This window comes from Mesocricetus auratus, unplaced genomic scaffold (genome assembly GCF_017639785.1).
Source record: "Mesocricetus auratus isolate SY011 unplaced genomic scaffold, BCM_Maur_2.0 Super-Scaffold_100691, whole genome shotgun sequence".
NCBI lineage: Eukaryota > Metazoa > Chordata > Mammalia > Rodentia > Cricetidae > Mesocricetus > Mesocricetus auratus.
Genome location: NW_024429267.1, coordinates 1,992,272 through 2,013,004, shown reverse-complemented (window position 1 = coordinate 2,013,004; position 20,733 = coordinate 1,992,272). Strand labels below are relative to the sequence as shown.

General features: G+C 41.5%; 1 protein-coding gene across 10 annotated transcripts in view; it reads left to right on the top strand.

Annotated features, from left to right (window-relative positions):
- Positions 1–9: 9 nt before the first annotated feature.
- Positions 10–20,733, top strand: part of Kif23 (kinesin family member 23) — a 28,999-nt gene continuing 8,275 nt past the window's right edge. For 8 of the 10 annotated variants that reach the window (XM_040739843.1, XM_040739841.1, XM_040739842.1 and 5 more), the window contains exons 1-15: positions 10–157; positions 1,418–1,487; positions 2,815–2,943; positions 8,728–8,833; positions 9,033–9,169; positions 9,530–9,639; positions 10,545–10,715; positions 12,130–12,171; positions 13,484–13,596; positions 13,743–13,864; positions 15,837–15,939; positions 18,277–18,356; positions 18,443–18,562; positions 18,918–19,044; positions 19,371–19,529. In XM_040739843.1, the coding sequence (XP_040595777.1) occupies positions 147–157; positions 1,418–1,487; positions 2,815–2,943; positions 8,728–8,833; positions 9,033–9,169; positions 9,530–9,639; positions 10,545–10,715; positions 12,130–12,171; positions 13,484–13,596; positions 13,743–13,864; positions 15,837–15,939; positions 18,277–18,356; positions 18,443–18,562; positions 18,918–19,044; positions 19,371–19,529 (1,600 nt within the window). In that variant the 5' untranslated portion in view covers positions 10–146. The remainder of the gene's footprint in view (positions 158–1,417; positions 1,488–2,814; positions 2,944–8,727; positions 8,834–9,032; positions 9,170–9,529; positions 9,640–10,544; positions 10,716–12,129; positions 12,172–13,483; positions 13,597–13,742; positions 13,865–15,836; positions 15,940–18,276; positions 18,357–18,442; positions 18,563–18,917; positions 19,045–19,370; positions 19,530–20,733) is intronic. The other 2 variants (XM_040739840.1, XM_040739836.1) reach the window with 1 other exon arrangement.

Below are 20,733 nucleotides of genomic sequence, written 5' to 3'. Positions count from 1 at the left end.
ATCTCTGCAGCGTCGCGGGTGAGGTCTCCTCAAACCGAGTGTGGATCCCCGCGGCCGCTGTGTGCAGCCTTCAGTCCCCGCCAGCTCTACTCGGGTCGGAGGCCTTCGTCCGCAGCGCGTGTCTGGGTAGCACAGAGCCTGCCGTCATGAAGACAGCGTGAGTACCAAGCCTCGGAGGGGACTGGTGACCGGCCGGGGGTCGCTGCCCTCCTCACGCTGCGGCCCGGGGCTCTCCGGGAGCTGAGCCCGGACGTAGAGGCCGGACCTCCGCGCCAGGGCACTCCGGTGCCCGCTGACTGCGGTGTGCCCATGCCACACTCATCCCGATAAGGCTGCTCCGAATTCGGGTCTGTCTGCCACCACCGCCTCGGGCTGCCCGGGTTGCCATCCTTTGGGCTGCCCTTTCTTCCTCTGCTCCCTTCCACCGGTCCCGCGGTGCAGGTGGTGGGTGTAAGGACCCCGGGTGCGCGCGCAGCCGGGGGTGTGCGCTGGCACTTGGGCGAGTTCAGTCCCCGCCGCTCCACGGGCATCCCTTCCCTGTGCTAGCCTTGAGGCCAGGTTCCTTCTGCAGCTCAGGTACTTTGCGCTATCTTTGTCCCCAGGCCATCCCACTCGCCTACTCTGTCTTCCACGCCCACATTCCTCAATAATTCCTCGACACTCGGGAGGGCCTTTATCCTGGTTACGCTTGCACTGCGAAGGAGCTAGCCTTTCCCGAAAACGGAATTTAAGTGAGAAAACGTCAGTCTTTGTATTTACTCAAGGGCGCCTACCCCAGTATATCGCCCAACTCTGGTTTTCGTCTATTTTGTGTGACTATATTGAGAAAAATAGTTTGATCTACAGTCCAAACCATTCTTTGATTTTAGTGTTAAATATTCCCGTAACCTACAAATGAGAAAGGAAAAAATTCATAGGATAATGTTGAAATAAATTAAAGTATTTTTTCTCTGTTGTTTACTTAAAATAAGCAAGACCTTTTCTGTTTGGAACCCTGCTTGGGGGATGGGCTAAAGGACAGATTTCTCAGCCCCGCGGTGGTGGCGCTACCACCCTGCGGTTAGCATTTTTATGATTGTGCACCAGTATAAAGTTAAATGTTGACCTTTCAACTTTGTAGTGACTGTAAAATTGTTGCTCAAGAAAATATACCAGTTTTTAAATAAGGAACTGATAAATTAGGAGACTCGGCATGTATCTTGCTGGTAGAGCACCTGCCCAGCATGAGCAGATCTCTGAATTTGCTCTTCAGCTTTGAAAGAAAAAAATTAAGCCAAACAAAAGTCCCCCTGAGTATTTCTGGTATCAAAAGTGTATTTTCCCAATCGCAATTTAATGACTTAGATTACCATTGTTAGAATTTGTAAAGTCATGTATGTTAGTATTGAATAGAAATTTGTCCTTTTTTTTAAACCAGGAAAGCTAAGGTGCCCAGGAAACCTGTATTAAAAAAAGGATCTCAGACAAACCTTAAAGATCCAGTTGGGGTAAGATGTGTGTGTGTGTGTGTGTTTCTTTTTTTTCTTTTTTGGTTTTTCGAGACAGGGTTTCTCTGTGGCTTTGGAGGCTGTCCTGGAACTAGCTTTTGTAGACCAGGCTGGCCTCGAACTCGCAGAGATCCGCCTGCCTCTGCCTCCCAAGTGCTGGGATTAAAGGCGTGCGCCACCAACGCCCGGCGTGTGTGTGTTTCTGTCTTGTGTTTTAAGGTGGGGGGATGATAATATGAAAGTTGCCTTAAAGAACGCACAGTTAAATTGAATGAAGCTGGCTTTAGCCTTGAGGTTTGCTTTCTCTACAGGATTAGCCCAGAAAAAGGAAGTCTTTGGTTGTTGACCCCAAACTGGCTGTCACTAATTAGAATTTGAAAAGTTAAATGTAGAAACTCCTACCAGGTTCTACACTTTGGGATGGGAACTTTTTCTCAGGTCTTAGTCCTTTGTATGTGGTAAGTGACCCAGTGTCAAGGAGAACCCCTTACTCAAGGTTCATAGAGACTTGTGTAGAATAACTCAGGATAGGATAGTTCATAACCACCTCCTGAGAAGGATTGCTTGCTCTGCAGTGTTCTGAACACCCCCCCACTACCATTGCAGAGGGTCTCTGTTGCTCACTTATACACCTGGGCAAGGTCTTCCTATGTGAGCTTTCCCCCCCTCCCAAGTGCTATGATTACAGATGTGTGTTACCATGCCCACCTGGGCTGTTTGGAATGACATCCAATTCTAAAGAATTTAATAGTCTTTTCAGGCATTTCAGAGGTTTTTTTTTTTTTTTTTTTGGTTTTTATGAGACAGGGTTTCTCTGTATTGTTTTGGAGGCTATCGGTCCAGCCCAGCCTCGAACTTACAGAGATCCGCCTGCCTCTGCCTCCCGAGTGCTGGGATTAAAGGCGTGCGCCACCAACGCCCGGCTCAGAAAGATTTTTATGTTGGTACAATTTTATTTGAGCACAAGAGTGAAGAGAAACTGTACAGTTTAATATTTTAACCTAAATTTATTTTGATTTACTGCATCTTTGCATTTGAACATTCTGAGCTGCAGATTTTATTTTTTCATGATTCTGTGTTTATTTTTGCGTGGAAGATCAGATATTTGTAGATGAATGAGCAGAAAGCTTAAATAGAAAATCTAGTGAGGGCTGAACATTCAAGGTGGCTCATGCCTTCAGTACCAGGCAGGCAGATTGCTGAGAGTTCCAGGCCAACTTGGGCTACAGAGTAAGAACCCTGTCTCAACAAACAAAACAAACAGAAAAACCAAAAAGGAAATCGAGCAAAAAGTCAACCTTGTTTAAACACCTTTCTCTTTTTCCAGGTGTACTGTAGGGTGCGCCCACTGAGTTGTCCTGATCAAGAGTGCTGTGTAGAAGTAGTTAATAATACAACTGTGCAGCTCCATACTCCTGAGGGCTATCGACTTAACAGAAATGGAGACTATAAGGAGGTAGGTTCCTAGTGCAACCAAGTTTTTTTCACTTGATGTTTCCTGCATGACCATTTTTTAATTTAAAAATTCCGGTGTGATCTCACTTGTGAGAAGGGATACTTTAGCTACTTTATCTAGAATGTCTTTGATTTCTAGGATATACAGATAGATTTTTGGTACTTTGGAATTAGAGGATTACATTCGGAGGGTTTCTTTTTCTTTTTTTTCTTTTTTTTTTTTTTTTTGGTATTTTTGAGACAGGGTCTCTCACTCTGTTGCTATCTATGGCTGTCCTAGAACTCTGTAGATCACACTGGATTTGAATTTGCTGAGATCCTCTTGCCTTTGCCTCCTGAGTACTGGACTACAAGCCTGTGCCACCAGAGGATTTCTTATACTGGATATGTAACTTCACATGAGGGGATTTGAGTAACAGTTAATAATAGGCATTTTGTGGTTTTCCGTTTGCTGGGGCTTGAACCTAGGGCCTCTTGAGCGCTCGGCAATGCTCTACCACTTGAGCCACATTCATAGTAGCATTGTGTGCTTGAATCAGTCTGTTATGGAGTGGTTTGGTTTGATTTGGTTTGGTTCTTCTGACATTATCACCATATAGCCCAGTTTCTTAGTCACTGTTTTATTGCTGTAAAGAGACACCATGACCAGGAAAGCTTTTAATTGGGGGCTTGTTATAGTTTCAGAGGGTTAGTCCATGATTATCATGTTGGAAAGCGTGGTGGCTGGCAGGCAGGCATGCAATGGAACAGTAGCTGAAAGCTTACATCCTGGTCCACAACCATACGGCAGAAAGAGAGAGACACTGGGACTTACTTGGACTTTTGATACCTAAAAAACCATTCCACACCTCTAACAAGGCCACCCCTCCTAATCCTTCATAAATAGTTTACCAACTGGGACCCAAACATTCAAATGTATGAGCTTATGGGGGAATTTAGGGAGGCGTCCTCATTCAGACCAGCCATATCCAGTCTGGCCTCGAAACTTTTTCTGATCCTCCTGTTTTGGTCTCCATAGTTCTGAAATTAGAGGTGTGTACCACATTGATACCTTGAGAGTGGATTTTTGCTGTTTGATTTTTGTGGTGTTAGAGATTGAATTTAAGATCTTGTTCATGCTAGCTGAGTACTAACTACATAACTACATCCTTTTCTTTTTTTCTTTTCTGCTTTTCTTTTTCTTTTTTTTTTTTTTGAGATGGAGACCCTCTGTCTGGCCTTGAACTGGTGATCCCTCCTGCTTTACAGCTTGAGTGTTAGAGACATGTATCCCCATATTTAGTACCTAGAGACAGTGTTTTGTTTATTATTTGCAGTGTTGGGAAATGAACTTAAGCTCTCCTGCATGCTCTGTGAGTGTTTACTACTGAGGTATATTACCAAACTGTTGAAGGGAGTGTTTATATTAGCAAAGTAGTGAATAAATTGTAAACCATGAGTTCAAGCTTAGCATAGTATTTGACATCTGTGATACTGGAATTGAGGCTAAAACAAGAGGGTCATGAGTTCCATGCCAGCTTATGATAACAAGGGAGCCCTACTCCAAATATAACAACAATAAATATAAAGAAACATTGCAATAGAATTTGATTAGTTTCCCAAATGCTGTAGGAAGCTATTTGCCAGCTGGTAGGGGAGGGTTTTTTGTTTGTTTTTTAAAGGAAGATCATGCCTTTATACCCTAAATTGACAATTGGTGGACAAGTAGGTCATATAATAAGGGAGAAAGTCAGATTTGCTGAAGGGGTAGGAACATGGAAATACAGAAAGTAGAGGATTGATTCAAGCCGTCTGTTTTCTAACTGCCATCCACTCTTTGTTGAGACAGAGTTACTCTCTAGTCTATGCTAGAGCTTGCTGTCTATCTGGGCTGACTTTAGGCTTTAAAGTGGTGCCCTATCTTCCTCATTTTCTGGTCTGCTGAGATCCCAGGCCTGAGCCACCACCCTGGGCTGCCATTGGGGCTTGTACACAATACTGCAGAGATACCATTCTTTAGACCACCCATGTCCTCTTTGCTGCCAAATTTGTCCTCATTATCTCAGCAACATGTTCCTTCCTGAAGCACTCTCTTGTTTCCCTCTCCTTTGCTGGCATCTCCTGTGTAAGCTCTGAATACTAAGGTAGACTAAGGGTCCCCCCCCATTTTTTCTTTTTTGTCTTTCTCATCTTCTGTTTTCATATTCATTTTCTTGAGGCAGGATCTCACATATTACCTTGCCTCAGACTCTGAGTGCTGGGAATTACAGGTGTGAGTCACTATGCCTGAAGAAACTACAGCATGAGTCCCCTGACTAACTGCTTACTAATCTGTGCATTGAGATAAGTACATTGACTGCAGGCTGAGGTGGAGCAATGGAAGATGGCAGGAAATGTTTCTTAATGTTAAGAAGAACTGCTAACAACCACTTCCCGGGTGTGCTAAGCATAGTTTGAGCCTTTCCTGAAGCCTGTCTGGCTGCCTGTTTTTACAGAGGATCTTGTCTAATGGTTTCCACAGAGTTTGCCAAATGATCTTGCCAAGTAGAAAGAGATCTTATCATTTCCCTGTGCAAAATATAGTCTGTAGATGGGGGAAAATCCTGTTGAACTAGCTTGTCTTCCCATCCTTCTCTTCCAGTACTCATCTAGTCTTTGAAGATCCTCTGTAAGCCAGCATCATGCTTACCAGCCACTCACTCTGGCTTCTCCCTTGTAACGGATGCTTCCTCATCTTGAATTTCAGCTTATGTGTTCCTCAGGATGTTCAAACTACCAGCAGAAACAGCACCTCACTCTGTGGTCTTCATTCAGTGTGTCTCCTTTCTAACTCTTTACTATATTGATTTATTGCATTGTTTAAAGATGAAGGTGTGTTCTGAGGTCTCTGGGCAGAGTTATCATTTTGTGAACATAACCAGTGTGCTTGTATATGCTAGATAGACTGCCATAATAGACACAGAGGCTATACAGACTACTGCTCTTAGACTGCAGTGGCACATAGTACTGCTGTATGGAATGCAGTAGACAGTTGTACCACAGTACATCTGTACCTTTCCAAACAGGTTTTTGTACTAGTGTCACCACCTCCTGGAGTAATAAAGCTTTCTTCCTTTAGGCACTAGGAGTTTACCACTGTTGTACTCTTGGAGGACCACCATTTTCTGTGGTCTCTTACTGAATTGAAACATCATGCATGTCTGTACTTGTGTTTGCTGTGTCTTTCCTGTTCTTCATGTAAGCGCCAGAGGGATATGTGCCTTTCAGCCCTGTTTGTCAAAAGAGTAAGTTTGGATTAAGCAAGAATGAATAATCAGGAAGGTTGGAGCAGAGCAGGTCTTTGAGGATACAATGGGAGTTGAATGCTGACTTACTGAATTTCAAGTTTGTACATATAAGTTTAAAGTACATACAGACACGAGGTTTGGTGGAGACTTGAGTGCTCAAAGAGCATTGCTGTGGAGCTGGCAGGGACTTTCTTGCATCTGTTTTCATTATGCCAAAGGAAGAAGCATGCTTGAGGAAGAGGAGAGCCTCTGTTTTCCTTGGCACTGCCCTGAATATATATCCTTGTCATTCTACAGTCTTTGTTCTGAAGTACATTGAGAATGAAAACTTTACAAAAGTAAAAGTTAGCCTAGCTGACGTATGTGTTTTAAATAGTTTTTTTTTTTTGTTTTAGATTTTTAAGTGTTTTGCCTCCATGTATGTATGTGATGTATACCACATATGGGTCTGATGCTCATGGAGGTCAGAAGCAGGCATCAGAGCTCCTAGAACTGAAGTTACACACAGTTGTGAGCCACCATATTGGTGCTGGAAACTGCTGACCCATATCTGTAGCCCCTGAAGTCAGTATTTTGTCTCTGACAGGTTATTTAATCTTACTTACAATTTATAAAATAGTAGTTTGCAGGGCTGGAGAGATATATTCTCTGTTATCTTGCTGCTCTTTTCAGAGGACCTGGGTTGGTTCCCAGCACCCACAGGGTGACTCAACTTCTTTAGCTCTGGTTTTACAGGATCAGATGCCCTCTTCTGGCCTCCATGGGCACTGGACACACATGCAGTACATGCATACATAAATACAAGCACTCATACACTTAAAATAATAGACAAATCATATATATTTGTCTGTCTTTGCTTCAGTATCTACAATCCCACATCTAGGAGTTCAACTAACTGGAAGTTGAAAATCTTTGAAGTGGGTTGTGGATTTTAGCTTATTGGTAGAGCACTTGCCTAGAATATGTGAGAGAGGTCCTACATTTAATCCCCAGTTACTGACCACCCCTCCCCCCATGCCTTCAGGAAAAAATAGGTGTCTGTACTGAATAACAGTTGTTTCTTTGACATTCCCTATAACACAGAAGAGTAACCATTGTATTAATATAATGACAAACCAGGATGGTTTAAAATATATTAGATGGCAAATTGCTATGCCATGTAGATAGTGAACTTGGGGATACTTATATGTTTGGTTTCCATGGTGGATCTGGAACCAATCTCCTACTGTCATGGTGACATATAATTTCAACACTCCGGAGGTAGAGGCAGGAGGATCAGAAATTCAAGTTCATTCTTGGTTACATAGTGAGTTCGAGACTACCTTGGGTTACATGAGATTGTGTTAAAGTTACATATGTGTGTATATTGCATATGTATGTGTATGTATACATACATACATAACACACTGTCAAAGTAACATTTATTTTGTAAAAGAACTCAGATATTTGTAACTCATTTCTAGTTTTAAAATATTGGAATCTTGGAATTTTGCTGTCTTACTTACAATGTCTCTTTATATTTATTATTTTGGTTGTCTGTGGTACCTGTACTTGTGCGGTTAGAGGAGAAACCTGTAGGAGATAGTTTTCTCCTTTCACTATGTGGGTTCCAGGAATTGAACCCAGGTTCTCAGGCTTGGTAGCAACTGCCTTTATGCGCTGAGCCATCTTGTTGACCTTGCTACTTTAAATCTATCTTTATAAAGAAAAGTAGAAAGTGGCGGATGGGCTGATGGTACATGCTTGTGATAGTAGAAGAGGCAGAAAGATCATTGAAAATTGAAGGCCAGCCTGGTCTACATTGCAAGTTTATAGGCCAGTCGTGAATACATACATACTCTTCATACAGACATACCCCAAAGAAAAGAACACATAGAAAGCCATAACACTTGAAATTTTTAATAAGTTTAATTGGGGGTGGGTTTCTCTGTAGCTTTGGAGCCTGTCCTGGAACTCGCTCTGTAGAACAGACTGGCCTTGAACTCACAGAGATCATTTTGCCTCTGCCTCCTGAATGCTGGGATTAAAGGTGCATGTAACCACTGCCTGATAAATTTAAGGTTATAGGCTGTTATCTTGGTTTTGTTGTTGTTTTGTTTGTTTGTTTTTAGTTTTTTGTTTTATTTTTTGCTTTATTAACCGGATTTTACACAATAGCCCAATCTGGCCTATAATTCTATGTAGCTTAGGCTGCCATCAAAATCATGGCAAACTTCCTGCCTTGACTCTGTAGCACTCAGTATAAATGTTCAGTTTTGGTCAATCTTAATCTATGCAGTATTAGTGGACTTGACTTTTCTTCACTTTTCTCAGTGCTTGGACTGAAAGTATTTGTTTATGATAGATGTGATTTATGTATGTTGGGACTACTAAAGGCTCCAAGCTTAAAGCTCATTCTTGTTTTTTCTTTACATGTCTGGATTTGAAAGCTCACAACAGAAACATTCCAAGCATAGAACAGATATCCTTCTAGTCTAGTGTAATTCATGTGTTTATTTATTTTTTTCTTCTCTCCACAGACTCAGTATTCATTTAAGCAGGTATTTGGCACTCATACCACTCAGAGGGAACTTTTTGAAGTTGTGGCTAGTCCATTGGTAGATGACCTCATTCATGGCAAGAATGGTATGATTCTTGGAGTTTAGTTGAATCTCTATTTAATCTTGTGATAAAACTTTTTAATATTGTTTGACATTGAATTCAGATTTAGCTCATTAGAGCAATGCCCTTTTTTGGGTTTGTTAATTTAAGTGTTTTAAATACAATGAAGTGTTATACGGGACTTTAAGACTATATATAACTCTTTGTTGATGCTACACTGTAGGTCTGTTGTTCACATATGGTGTGACGGGAAGTGGAAAAACTCACACAATGACAGGTTCTCCGGGATATGGAGGCCTGCTTCCTCGTTGTTTAAACATGATCTTTAACAGCATAGGATCATTTCAAGCAAAACGTTATGTAAGTACAATTCCTTTGTGTTGTCACTGTAGACACAGGACTGAGACATTTCTGGATACAGTGACTCCTTTGGGTTGTGACTGTCACTGTAGACACAGGCCTTGAGGCATCTCTGGATACAGTGATACTGAGAAAGAGCAGCATTGGAGCTGCTTTGAATCTTACATACGTTCAGATGTGGTGGGCATGTAGGTATGCCTATGATGCCAGCACGTGGGCAGTAGAACCAAGATCAGGAGTTGCAGGCCAGGGACGCTTGGCCCTTCCCCCAAAGTTTAAATTTTAAATGCTTCCTGTTTTTAAATGTTGCTATTCCTCAAGTAAAATTCTTTTCAAAAGTCTTTTTTGCCCCAATTTTAGGTTTTTAAATCTAACGATAGGAACAGCATGGAAATACAGTGTGAAGTTGATGCTTTATTAGAACGACAGAAAAGAGAAGCTGTGTCTGTTCCAAAGACCCCCTCTAGCAAGTGAGTACCTTCATGTGTAGCAATGATGCAGGGTGGATGGAATTCTATCCTGCAGTTTCTGTAGGTCTGGGGAAGGTGAATGCAAGTTAGAGAAGTTAATCTTAGTTGACTTGTGAGGTCAGGGTTGACGCATGTTCTTAACTGCTGATATTTTGCCTGGTTTCAAGAGGATATTTCTGTGAGTTAGGGAGGGTGAGTGTCTGGGCTATGAATCTTGAGGGCCCAGTTGTCCTTGATCCACCTTGAATCTGAATAGAGGTGCTTTATGATTTCAGTTTTAAGTGGCAGAACATTTGTTAGAGTTTTTCCACTCTGGTATCGTTTCACTTTTTTTTTTTTTTTCCTCGTGGTTTCTCAAGACAATATTTCTTGGCTGGCCTGGAAATCACTTTATAGACCAGGCTGGGATTAAAGGCATGTACCACTCCCAACAATTCAGTTAGGTTTCTATTGCTGTGATAAAATGTCATAAACAAAGCAGCTTGGAGGAGGAAAGGGTTTATTTCATCTTACACTTCCAAGTAACAGTGCATCACTGAGGGAAGTCAGGACAGGAGCTCAAGGAGGGGCTGATGCAGAAGCCATGGAGGAGTGCTGTTTACTGGTTTACTTCCCATGGTTTGTTCAGCCTACTTTCTTATACAACCCAGGGCCATCTCCCCAGGGTTGGTACTACCTACAGAGGACTGGGCTCTCCCACATCAATCAGTAATCAAGAAAATGCTAGACAGACTTGCCTTTTGACCAGCTTCATGGAGGTATTTTCTCAATTGAGAGCTCCTTTTCCCAAGTACTCCAGCTTATGTCAAGTTGACATAAAACCAGCCAACACACAGGTTATCAGTTTTTTATATTAACTCACAGTGGTTAAAATCTGACTTCGAGGGATCTGTTTCTTATTTTAGGCGACAAGCAGATCCAGAGTTTGCTGATATGATAAATGTACAAGAATTTTGCAAAGCAGAAGAAGTTGATGAAGACAGTGTATATGGCATATTTGTCTCTTACATTGAAATCTATAATAATTACATATATGATCTATTGGAAGAGGTGCAGTTTGATCCCATAAAACCCAAGTAAGTAGCAAAAGAGTCTTTTCAGATAACCCTGGAAAACTACCCCCAGCAATTGCTGGTTTCTTCAGGTATAAATGAAGATACTGTTTACATTAGTTTTCAGAAGGCACAAAAATCATGTAGTCATGCTTAATGAATACTTTTATCCTGTCTTGGAACTTGCTCTGTAGACCAGGCTGACCTCTAACTCACAGAGATCCATCTGCCTCTGCCTCTGGAGTGGAGGGATTAAAGGTGTGCGCCGTCAACCCAGTTTAACTGGATTGTAACAGGTTAAGGCATAGTGACTTGAAGATCCAACTTGGAAATTGCTTTTGAAAACTTGGCCTTAGTTTTGAGACAAATCTCAATTTTATAGACTGTATTGGGGGCATCTTTCCACACCCTGTCAGTGCTGGGAGTTTTGCAACTTCTGTGTCTTGGTGATCTCTATAGAGTGGGCCTTTGTCTATACAAGTCATTCTTAGCTCATCCATTGTGAGCCGGGTGGTGGTGGCGCACGCCTTTAATCCCAGCACTCGGGAGGCAGAGGCAGGCGGATCTCTGTGAGTTTGAGACCAGCCTGGACTACCAAGCAAGTTCCAGGACAGCCTCCAAAGCCACAGAGAAACCCTGTCTCAAAAAACCAAAAAAAAAAAAAAAAAAAGCTCATCCATTGTGGATTAGTGTAAAAGCCACATTGCATTGTCATTTTGTGAGAGGAAAATGCTACTCCTTAGATATCTGTGAGTCTCGACCTACAGAATCTGAAGACCAGTTGCTATGCTTTGTGCCAGAATTTATTCACAAATATTAGGTCTGATTAGTACTAGTACATTGTACTTTTTTTGTTTTTTTAAGACACGGTTTCTCTGTGCAGCCTTGGCTGTCCTGGAACTCACAGAGATCCACCTAGCTCTGCCTCCCAAGTACCAGGAATAAGGGCATGCCTCATTGTGCCCAACACTACTGACTGTTTTTATGTCTCTTATTTGCAGTTTGTTTGGCTTATTTCAAGTGATACTACTATCTGGTTTTATTTAGTCATGCAAAGGAAACAGGGAGAGTGCCTGCACTTAGAAGGAAGCAATTTAGCACTGATTGTGGATTTAATATGAGGATAGTGTTAGCTTTTCTTTTTTTCTTTCTTTCTCTCCCTTTTTTTTTTCTTATTTTTATTTATTTTTTGTTTTTTTTTTTTCAAGACAGGGTTTCTCTGTGTGTAACAGCCCTGACTGTCCTGGAGCTTGCTTTGTCCTGGAACTGGCTTAGCTCTCTTATTCTGAGGGGTTAATTTTTATTGGTTGTTAATGCAATGGAGTCTCGAAAGTGGAGGGTTTTTAAATCTCCACCAGCACTGTCACTAGTCTAGACTGAAATGCTGCGGCAGGATGGCTACTCTAGACCATTAATGTCTGCCTTATTCCTTTGATAGGTGGAAAGGCAGCTGTACACCTATGAGGAACGCAGAGTCTGTGTATGTGATGATATTGACTCTTTTAAGGAGAAGGGTGTTGTTAGCACTAGTGGGGGGCATATTTGGCATGTTTGTAAATAGTTTGCTTTTCCTTGACAGTGGGCAGCCTGCTACCTCTAAACCCTCCTTTCTTTTAGAAAATCTTCCCTTGATTATCAGTGATGGTGGCTGGTAAATGTGTCCATCCTCACCATTCACAAAATGGAGAGTGGGGCTGGTGAGAGGGCCCAGCAGGTAAAGGTGCTTTTTGCCATGTCTGACAACCTGAGTTCTATCCCTGGAACCCACATGGTAGTAGGGAAGAACTAACTTTGTAAGTTGTCCTCTGACCTCCACACATTCAATTCCAGATAAATAAAATTAATTAAAATATGGAGAGATTGCTCAGTGGTTAAGAGCATTGGCTGCTGTTCCAGAGAACCTGTGTTTGAGTCTCAGCACCTACATGGTTTACAATCATCTGTAACTTCAGTTCCAGGAGATCCAATACCCTCTTCTAGTTTCTGTGGGTGCCAGGCACGCGTGATGCAGATATTTACATACAACCAAAACATCCATACATGAAAAATAATTTAAGAATTTCTTAAAAATTAACTAAAACAGAACATGCAAGCACCCTTACCTAACCTTAGCCAACTGCAAACTAAAACTTATCAAGCCACTTTGTGGGCATTGGCATTCTGGGCATATGTTAAATCCCTTCTGAATTAATTCTCTGCATTGTTATGAAGGTCCGTACCAGTTGAATATGCTGATCTTTTAAATAAGGAAAGTGCTAGATTGTGATCTGTAACTTGTGCTGCGTACGATAGTGCTATAGTACTGTTGTAGTCTCAGTGTCAGTGTTATTTAATGTACTTTTTAGGGTGACTTAGAGCACACTTTAAAAACAAAATTGGCTCCTGCTTTATAACTAATCTTAACTGTCTAATCATGTTTTGTTTTTTAAATCTGCCATTTTGGGGGTTCTTATATAAGTTTATGTCCATTAAACAAAGGATGTCATGGGAACATGCTTGATCTGTCTCACCATGTGGTGCCTCTATCATAGCACTGCAAGAAGGCCCTCATTGGGTGCCAGCATTGCATGCATGGACTTTCCAGCTTTTAGAACCATGCAATGAATTTAAGAAAAGCTGGGAATGTGCTCAGTGGTGGAGCACTTAGCTAGTGTGCATGAGGCTTGGGTTCTGTCAGTGGTATTAAGGTGAAGGGGTATTGTATTGCTTGGCACTTTAACCTTACTTAGTCTTATTTTAAAGGAAGACTTGTAACTCATCTAGGAAACTCACCATTTCTCTCTTTCCCACAGACTCCCACAATCTAAAATACTGCGGGAGGATAAGAACCACAATATGTATGTTGCAGGATGTACAGAAGTAGAGGTGAAATCCACAGAAGAGGCTTTTGAAGTTTTTTGGAGAGGTTAGAAACAACTAGAATTTGAAAAATGTGACTGATGGTTTTAACTCTCAGAGTTGTTGCTGTAATTTAACAGCAGTCCCTTTGTATTAATTGGTATAATAAATGGTTGCGTTCGAGCATAACCAATGATTTCTCCGTCATCATAGGTCAGAAAAAGAGACGTATTGCTAACACCCATTTAAATAGAGAATCCAGCCGTTCACATAGCGTGTTCAGCATTAAACTTGTCCAGGCTCCCCTGGATGCTGATGGAGACAATGTCTTACAGGTAATGTTTGTATACGAATTTTGTCTTTACTAATTTAGCACAAAGGTTTTGGAAGATGACCTAAATTAGGGGCTACTATGGTGATGCAGATTACTCTAGAGTTAATAACTGTATAGCTGGTGACTTTTTTTTTTAATTTAGTGCCAACAGTGCTGTTTCTGGGCTCTGCCTATTGAGTGATCCTAGTGCATAACATATGGGCATGTGCAGTTTGCTGTGTCTTGAAAAGGGTCTGCAAGACTTTAAAATAAATGTGTTGCATTGTTTTAGTTGTTGGTTTTTGCTTTGTGTGAGACAGGGTTTTTTGTTTTTTTGTTTTTTGTTTTTACGAGACAGGATTTCTCTGTATTGTTTTGGAGACTGTCGGTCCAGCCCGGCCTCGAACTCACAGAGATCCTCCTGCCTCTGCCTCCCGAGTGCTGGGATTAAAGGTGTGCGCCACCACCGCCCGGCGAGACAGGGTTTTATGTAACAAGCCCAGTATGACCATAGCCTCTTTTGTTTGTTTCTTTTCTCATTATATTGGCAAGGCTGGCTTCAGCTCATATGGCTCCAGGATTAAAGGCACATACCATTATACCTGGCTTTGTTTTTGTTTTTTTTTTTTTTTGCAACAGAACCTTACTATGTAGCCTGGAGCTCAGAGATCCCTGCCACAGCCTCCCCTGCTAATACTAAAGTCTTGTTTCACTGGTTATGACTGTTTAATGTGACCATGTCTAGGCTGGCAGGAAAGTGCTGAGGTCCATTACAGTTTGAATTCTGATTCTTGACGCTGTCTGACCTGATTGTAAGAGAGTAAGAGAGCCTTCTCATAAGGTTATGAGAATAAAGGGAAGCAGTGTGAAGTTTCTTGGTCATTGCTTGGATTATAGTCAGTACTCAATAAATGTTAGTCAGAAAATGACCACAGACAAGTCTTCCTGATTTCCAGTGAATTACTCTTCTGGTGCTAGGAATATGAATTACTGCTAAAAGCATAATATCATTTAGGTGCTGCTTGACTTTTTCTTTCCTTTTTTAAATTAATTGATTAATTAATTAATTTGTTTATTTTGTTTTTTTGAGGCAGGGTTTCTCTGTGGCTTTGGAGGCTGTCCTGGAACTAGCTTCTTGTAAACCAGGCTGGTCTCAAACTCACAGAGATCCATCTGCCTCTGCCTCCCAAATGCTGAGATTAAAGGCATGCACCATCACCGCCTGACCAACTTTTTTTTTTAAGCTTCTATTTTTATATGATGTGTGTAAGTATTTTGCCTGCATGTTTCTGTACCAAGTGTGGGAGCCTGGTGTTTGTGGAGGCCAGAAGAAGGCATCAAATCCCCCAGAAACTGGAGTTATAAGCTGCCACATGGGTGCTGAAAAAGCCACTGAGCATCTGTACTCCTTGACTTGCATTTCTTTGTATAATTTCATAGAGTACTGTGAAATTACATTATTTTAAATATGTCTTCTCTGGGGGCGAGAGATGGCTCAGAGGTTAAAAGCACTGACTGCTCTTCCAGAGGTCCTGAGTTCAATTCCCAGCAACCACATGTTAGCTCACAACCTTCCATAATGAGATCTGGTGCCCTCTTCTGGTGTGCAGACATACATGGAGGCAGGATGTTGTATTCATAATAAATAAATTTTTTAAAAAGTCTTCTCTTTTTGGGGTGTGTGTGTGTTTCTGAAGACAGAGCTCAATACTCCCAGTCTGTAATACTAAATACCTGTTTTATACAGAATGGAACAGAATCCCTGTTCTCAAGGAGTCAGCTAATGTCTGCTCTGAGAAGAACAGTCAGGTAGCAGACAAGTACTCAGTGTCATGAGTTCTTTCTCAAACTCTACTGTATCATGCATTCTCTGCCATTCAGAGTATTTGTAGTATGTACATACAGTGTCCATTAAGACTTAATGCCATGTTAACTGGATCTTAAAGAAAATTGTAGTGCAGTATAATTTAGATTGTTGGTTTTATCCCTTGCAGGAAAAAGAACAAATTACCATAAGCCAGTTGTCTCTGGTAGATCTTGCTGGAAGTGAAAGAACCAACCGGACTAAAGCAGAAGGGAGCAGATTACGTGAGGCTGGTGAGTGCAGTGCTGTACTTATTTATTGCTATAACTTGGAACGGCATTTTCTATTTATCAATGGGTGGTTTTTCTGATTAATCAGTGGAATAACACTGACTATTAAACTTAGCCTTTGAAGCTATTTTTTAAAAGCTTAACTTTTAATTGTGTGTGCCCTCGCCTCAGTGGGTAAGGAACAGAAGGTAACTTGCAGGCATTTGTGGTTTTCTTGCCTCAGGCTTCTGAGCTGGCATTACAGGCTTGAATCATCATATCTAGCTAAATGATGATGTATCTGGTAGGCACAATTGAGTTAGGTTTTAGTCAATGTTCCAAGGTGAACAGTTCTTAAACACTTTGGAGATCTAAATGAAATCTGAATTTTTAGAGGTGTGATTAATATACTAGCCTTATTTTGGCTCAGAAATCCAAATGAGGTAAGTCAGAAAAAGAAAGCTTGATGATTAAGAAATCCTGTTGAGATATAGAGGGACAGTTTCCTGGCTCCTAAGACACTTGACTGTTAGAAACATGTCCCTTCTGGGTTTAGGAAGGACTTCTCTACCTTTCCCACTGTAGTCTGAAGTGGTCCTTGGGATATGGCTGGCCTCTCATGTATGAGACAGTTTCCAGCACCACCACCCCTGAAAAAAGAAAGGAAACAAGTCAAATAAATTCGTTTGTGTATACCAGAGTTTAGGGTTTGAAAGAAACTGTTAACTTTTCTGTTGCTATGAAGAGGCACCACGACCAAGGCAACTTATCAAAGGAGGCACTTAGCTGGGGGCTTGTTAAGTCCATGACCATGATGACAGGGAGATGGGCAACAGGAGGGCATGGTGCTGGAGCAGTAGCTGAGAGCTTACTGTAGAGTAGCTGGGGGTCAGATGATTCACAGACTTGAGGCACAGGGAGGTGGGGGGATTCACAGTCATGAGGCAGAGATTGAGAGAGACAGACAGACAGACAGACAGTCAGTCAGTCAGTCCCTGGAAATGGCTTGTACTTTTGAGGCCTTAAAGCCCCATCCCTAATGAAACACCACCACCAAGGCCACACCTCCTATACCTTCCCAAATAGTTCTACCAATTGGAAACCACCAGTCAAACATGAGCCTATAGGGGCCATTCTCATTCAAACCACCAGAAAATTGTCATGTTGTATTCCCAGGCTAGAGAGATGGCTCAGTCGTTAAGCTTTATTGTTGCACCAGGTGTGGTAGCACACATCTTTAATCCCAGGACCTGGGAGGTAGAGATCAGCCTGTTCTATAAAGCAAGTTCTAGGACAGCCAGGCTGTTATATAGAGAAACCCTGTCTTGAAAAACCAAAACACTAAATAATATTTGTTCCTCTTCCAGATAACCTGGGTTCACTTTTTAATATATCCATATGACAACTCACAACTGTCTGTAACTCTAGTTCCAGGGAATCCTATGTCCTCTTCTGACCTTTGAGAGCACGAAGCACATGAAGTACATATATATAGGCAAAACACGAAAGCACAAAGACTAAAAATAAAACTTAAAAAGAGATTCTCTCTCTCTCTCTCTCTCTTTTTTAGATGAGTGATATTGGGGCTGGAGAGATGGCTCAGAGGTTAAGAGCACTGGCTGCTCTTCCAGAGGTCCTGAGTTCAATCCCTGGCAACCACATGGTGGCTCCACAACCATCTGTAATGAGATCTGGCGCCCTCTTCTGGTAGGCAGGGATACATGCAGACAGAACACTGTTTATGTAATAAATAAATCTTTTAAAAAAGAGTGACATTATATTTGGAGAGTCTTTTTAAAAAAGATTTTATTTTTTATGTATACGGTATTCTGCCTGCTTGTATACCTGCAGGCCAGAAGAGGGCACCAGACCTTATTGCAGATGATAGAGAGCCACCATGTGGTTTCTGGGAATTGAACTTGGGGCCTTTGGAAGACCAAGCAGTACTCTTAACCAATGAGCCATCTTTCCAGCCCTGGAGAGTCTTTTCAATCGAGTCCTTGGAAGATGGTTATTGAAGCTATTAAGATTAATACAGTTGAACCAGGCATTGGTGGTGCACGCCTTTATCCCAGCACTGGGGAGGCAGAGGCAGGCAGATATCTGTGAGTTCGAGGCCAGCCTGGTCTACAGAGCGAGTTCCAGGACAGCCTCCAAAACAAAACAGAGAAACCCTGCATCGAAAAACAAAAAGAAAAAAAAGATTAATACAGTTAAAAGTGTAGTGGGACCATAATGGACAGCTCTTGAACTTGAACCATGAAGATCTATATAATTTCCCAGCAGTTAAATGAAATTTAGGTTTTACAAACACACAGATGTATTATGTTTTCAAATGTCCTCTGTGTCTGGTCCTCTCAGGTAACATTAATCAGTCACTGATGACGCTAAGAACGTGCATGGAAGTCCTGAGAGAGAACCAGACATACGGAACTAACAAGGTACACAGCAGCCTTAGTTAACCACTTTGTGGTTTAATCATGCATTTTAATTGTCTAATATGCTTAGGTTTTGAATGTCTTTATAGATGGTTCCATATCGAGATTCAAAGTTAACACATCTGTTCAAGAACTACTTCGATGGGGAAGGGAAGGTGCGGATGATCGTGTGTGTGAATCCAAAGGCTGAAGACTATGAAGAAAGCTTGGTAATTTAAGTGTATTTGTCCCATACAGTTGGGTTTTTTTTTTTTTTTAGGGAAAACAGCTACCTGAAGAATGGCACATTGGCCAGGTGGTGTGTGGTGGTACACTCCTTGAATCCTAGCACTCGGGAGGCAGAGACAGACAGATCTCTGAGTTCGAGGCCAGCCTGGTCTATTGATAGAGTTCCAGGACAGCCTTCAAAGCTACAGAGAACCCTGTCTCAGAAAAAAAAAAGAATGGCAGATTGCACATTTTATAGATTGATACAGGTCACTGGATATATAAAAAAGCCATTAGCCATCTGTAAAGGAGGACTTGCGTAGGCTTGCTTTTACAGACTCTGCCTTGTATTTTTAGCAAGTCATGAGATTTGCTGAAGTAACCCAAGAAGTTGAAGTAGCGAGACCAGTAGACAAGGTGATATGTGGCTTGACACCAGGGAGACGATACAGAAACCTGCCTCGGGGTGGCCCTGTTGGAGATGGTACGATTTCATGCTGTATCATTATTCATTTGCTTGTCTTTCTGTAAACTTTTAAAAAACCTATTTACACCCAGAATGTAAGAAACTTTGAACTAAAATGTAAGGTTTCTTTGGTTGTATGTTTAGATAAAACATTAGATAAGTTTTTGAGAAATCCCATGCCTAAAGCAGGGTGTAGTGAAGCATACCTGTAATTCTAGCATTGAGTAAGCTGAGGGCAAAAAAATATATATATTGAGATAAAATCTGTGGTTACTGGTTCAAGGTTCTGCTTACAGCATCAGACTTGCTTAAAAGCTCTTTCATGGTTTTTAAATTCAATACAGAGCCTCTGGTCACTGAAGTGAGTCTACAGAGCTTCCCACCACTGCCTCCTTACAGACTTTTGGATATCAATGATGAGGAGACCCTTCCAAAGCTGATTGAAACTTTGGAGAAACGACATCGCCTGCGCCAAGTAATGACTGAGGAGCTTAACAAACAATGTAAGAGCAGAGCTGCTTACAGCTGCTGTGACTTCAGAGGTAGAAACAGGTCTTAGTGACTCCATCTGGCAAGACATCTCTTTAAGGAAGACTTGTTCCTTGGCTTTGTAGTGACCTCGAGGTGTTTTTTAATCTGAGTGGCAAGGTTTTGTTTTCCTCAACAGCTCAATTTTACTTTTAAAGAATATAAAGAGAAAAAAGTGGCCAGGTGTTGGTGGCGCACGCCTTTAATGCCAGCACTCGGGAGGCAGAGGCAGGCGGATCTCTGTGAGTTCGAGGCCAGCCTGGTCTACAAAGTGAGTTCCAGGACAGCCTCCAAAGCTACAGAGAAACCCTGTCTCGAAAAAAAAAAAAAAAAAAAAAAGAAAAAAAAAAAAAGAAAAACGTGGGTGTTTCCTCATCTACATTTATTTTTAATTGTGATGGATACAAGATATTTTATAGTTTTCCCCTGTTGGCAAGTTATTTATATTTTGTAATTGTTGGTACCTCAAGATGCTGTAGGGGAAATGTTTGAAAGTTATAGAACGATTGAACAAGTCTGGTCCATGGAAGTGACTGTCTCTGTGAGTGACCAAGTAGTGTGCCAATGTCTTCAGTCCAGACTCAGCTGATCTCAAGTACAGGATTATTTCTGTTTTTTGCATTTGTAAGCAAGCTTTAAGTATTAGAGAGAGGTTACGAAACACTTCTATGAACATCTCTCTCTTTTTTTTTTTAAAGATTTATTTATTTAGTACAGTGTTCTGTCTGCATGTATGCCTATATATATTTATATGCAAGAAGAGGGCACCAGACCTCATTATTGATGGGTAAGCGCCACCATGTGGTTGCTGGAAATTGAACTCAGGACCTCTGGAAGAACAGTCAATGCTCTTAACCCCTGAGCCCTCTCTCCAGCCCCTATGAACATCTCTTATAGAATTGATTTTTTTTTTTTTTTTTTTTTCGAGACAGGGTTTCTCTGTATTGTTTTGGAGGCTGTCCTGGAACTCCCTCTGTAGACAAGATCTGCCTGCCTCTGCCTCCCAACTGCTGGGATTAAAGGCGTGTGCCACCAACGCCCGGCTCAAACTCTTGATTTCTTACCAAACTTGTTTCAGTATTTTTCATTTTTTGGTATTGAACCTAGGGCCTCATGCATATACAAAGCAGACACATAACAGACAGCTGCATTCCCAGCCTTTCTTATGTACATTTGCCA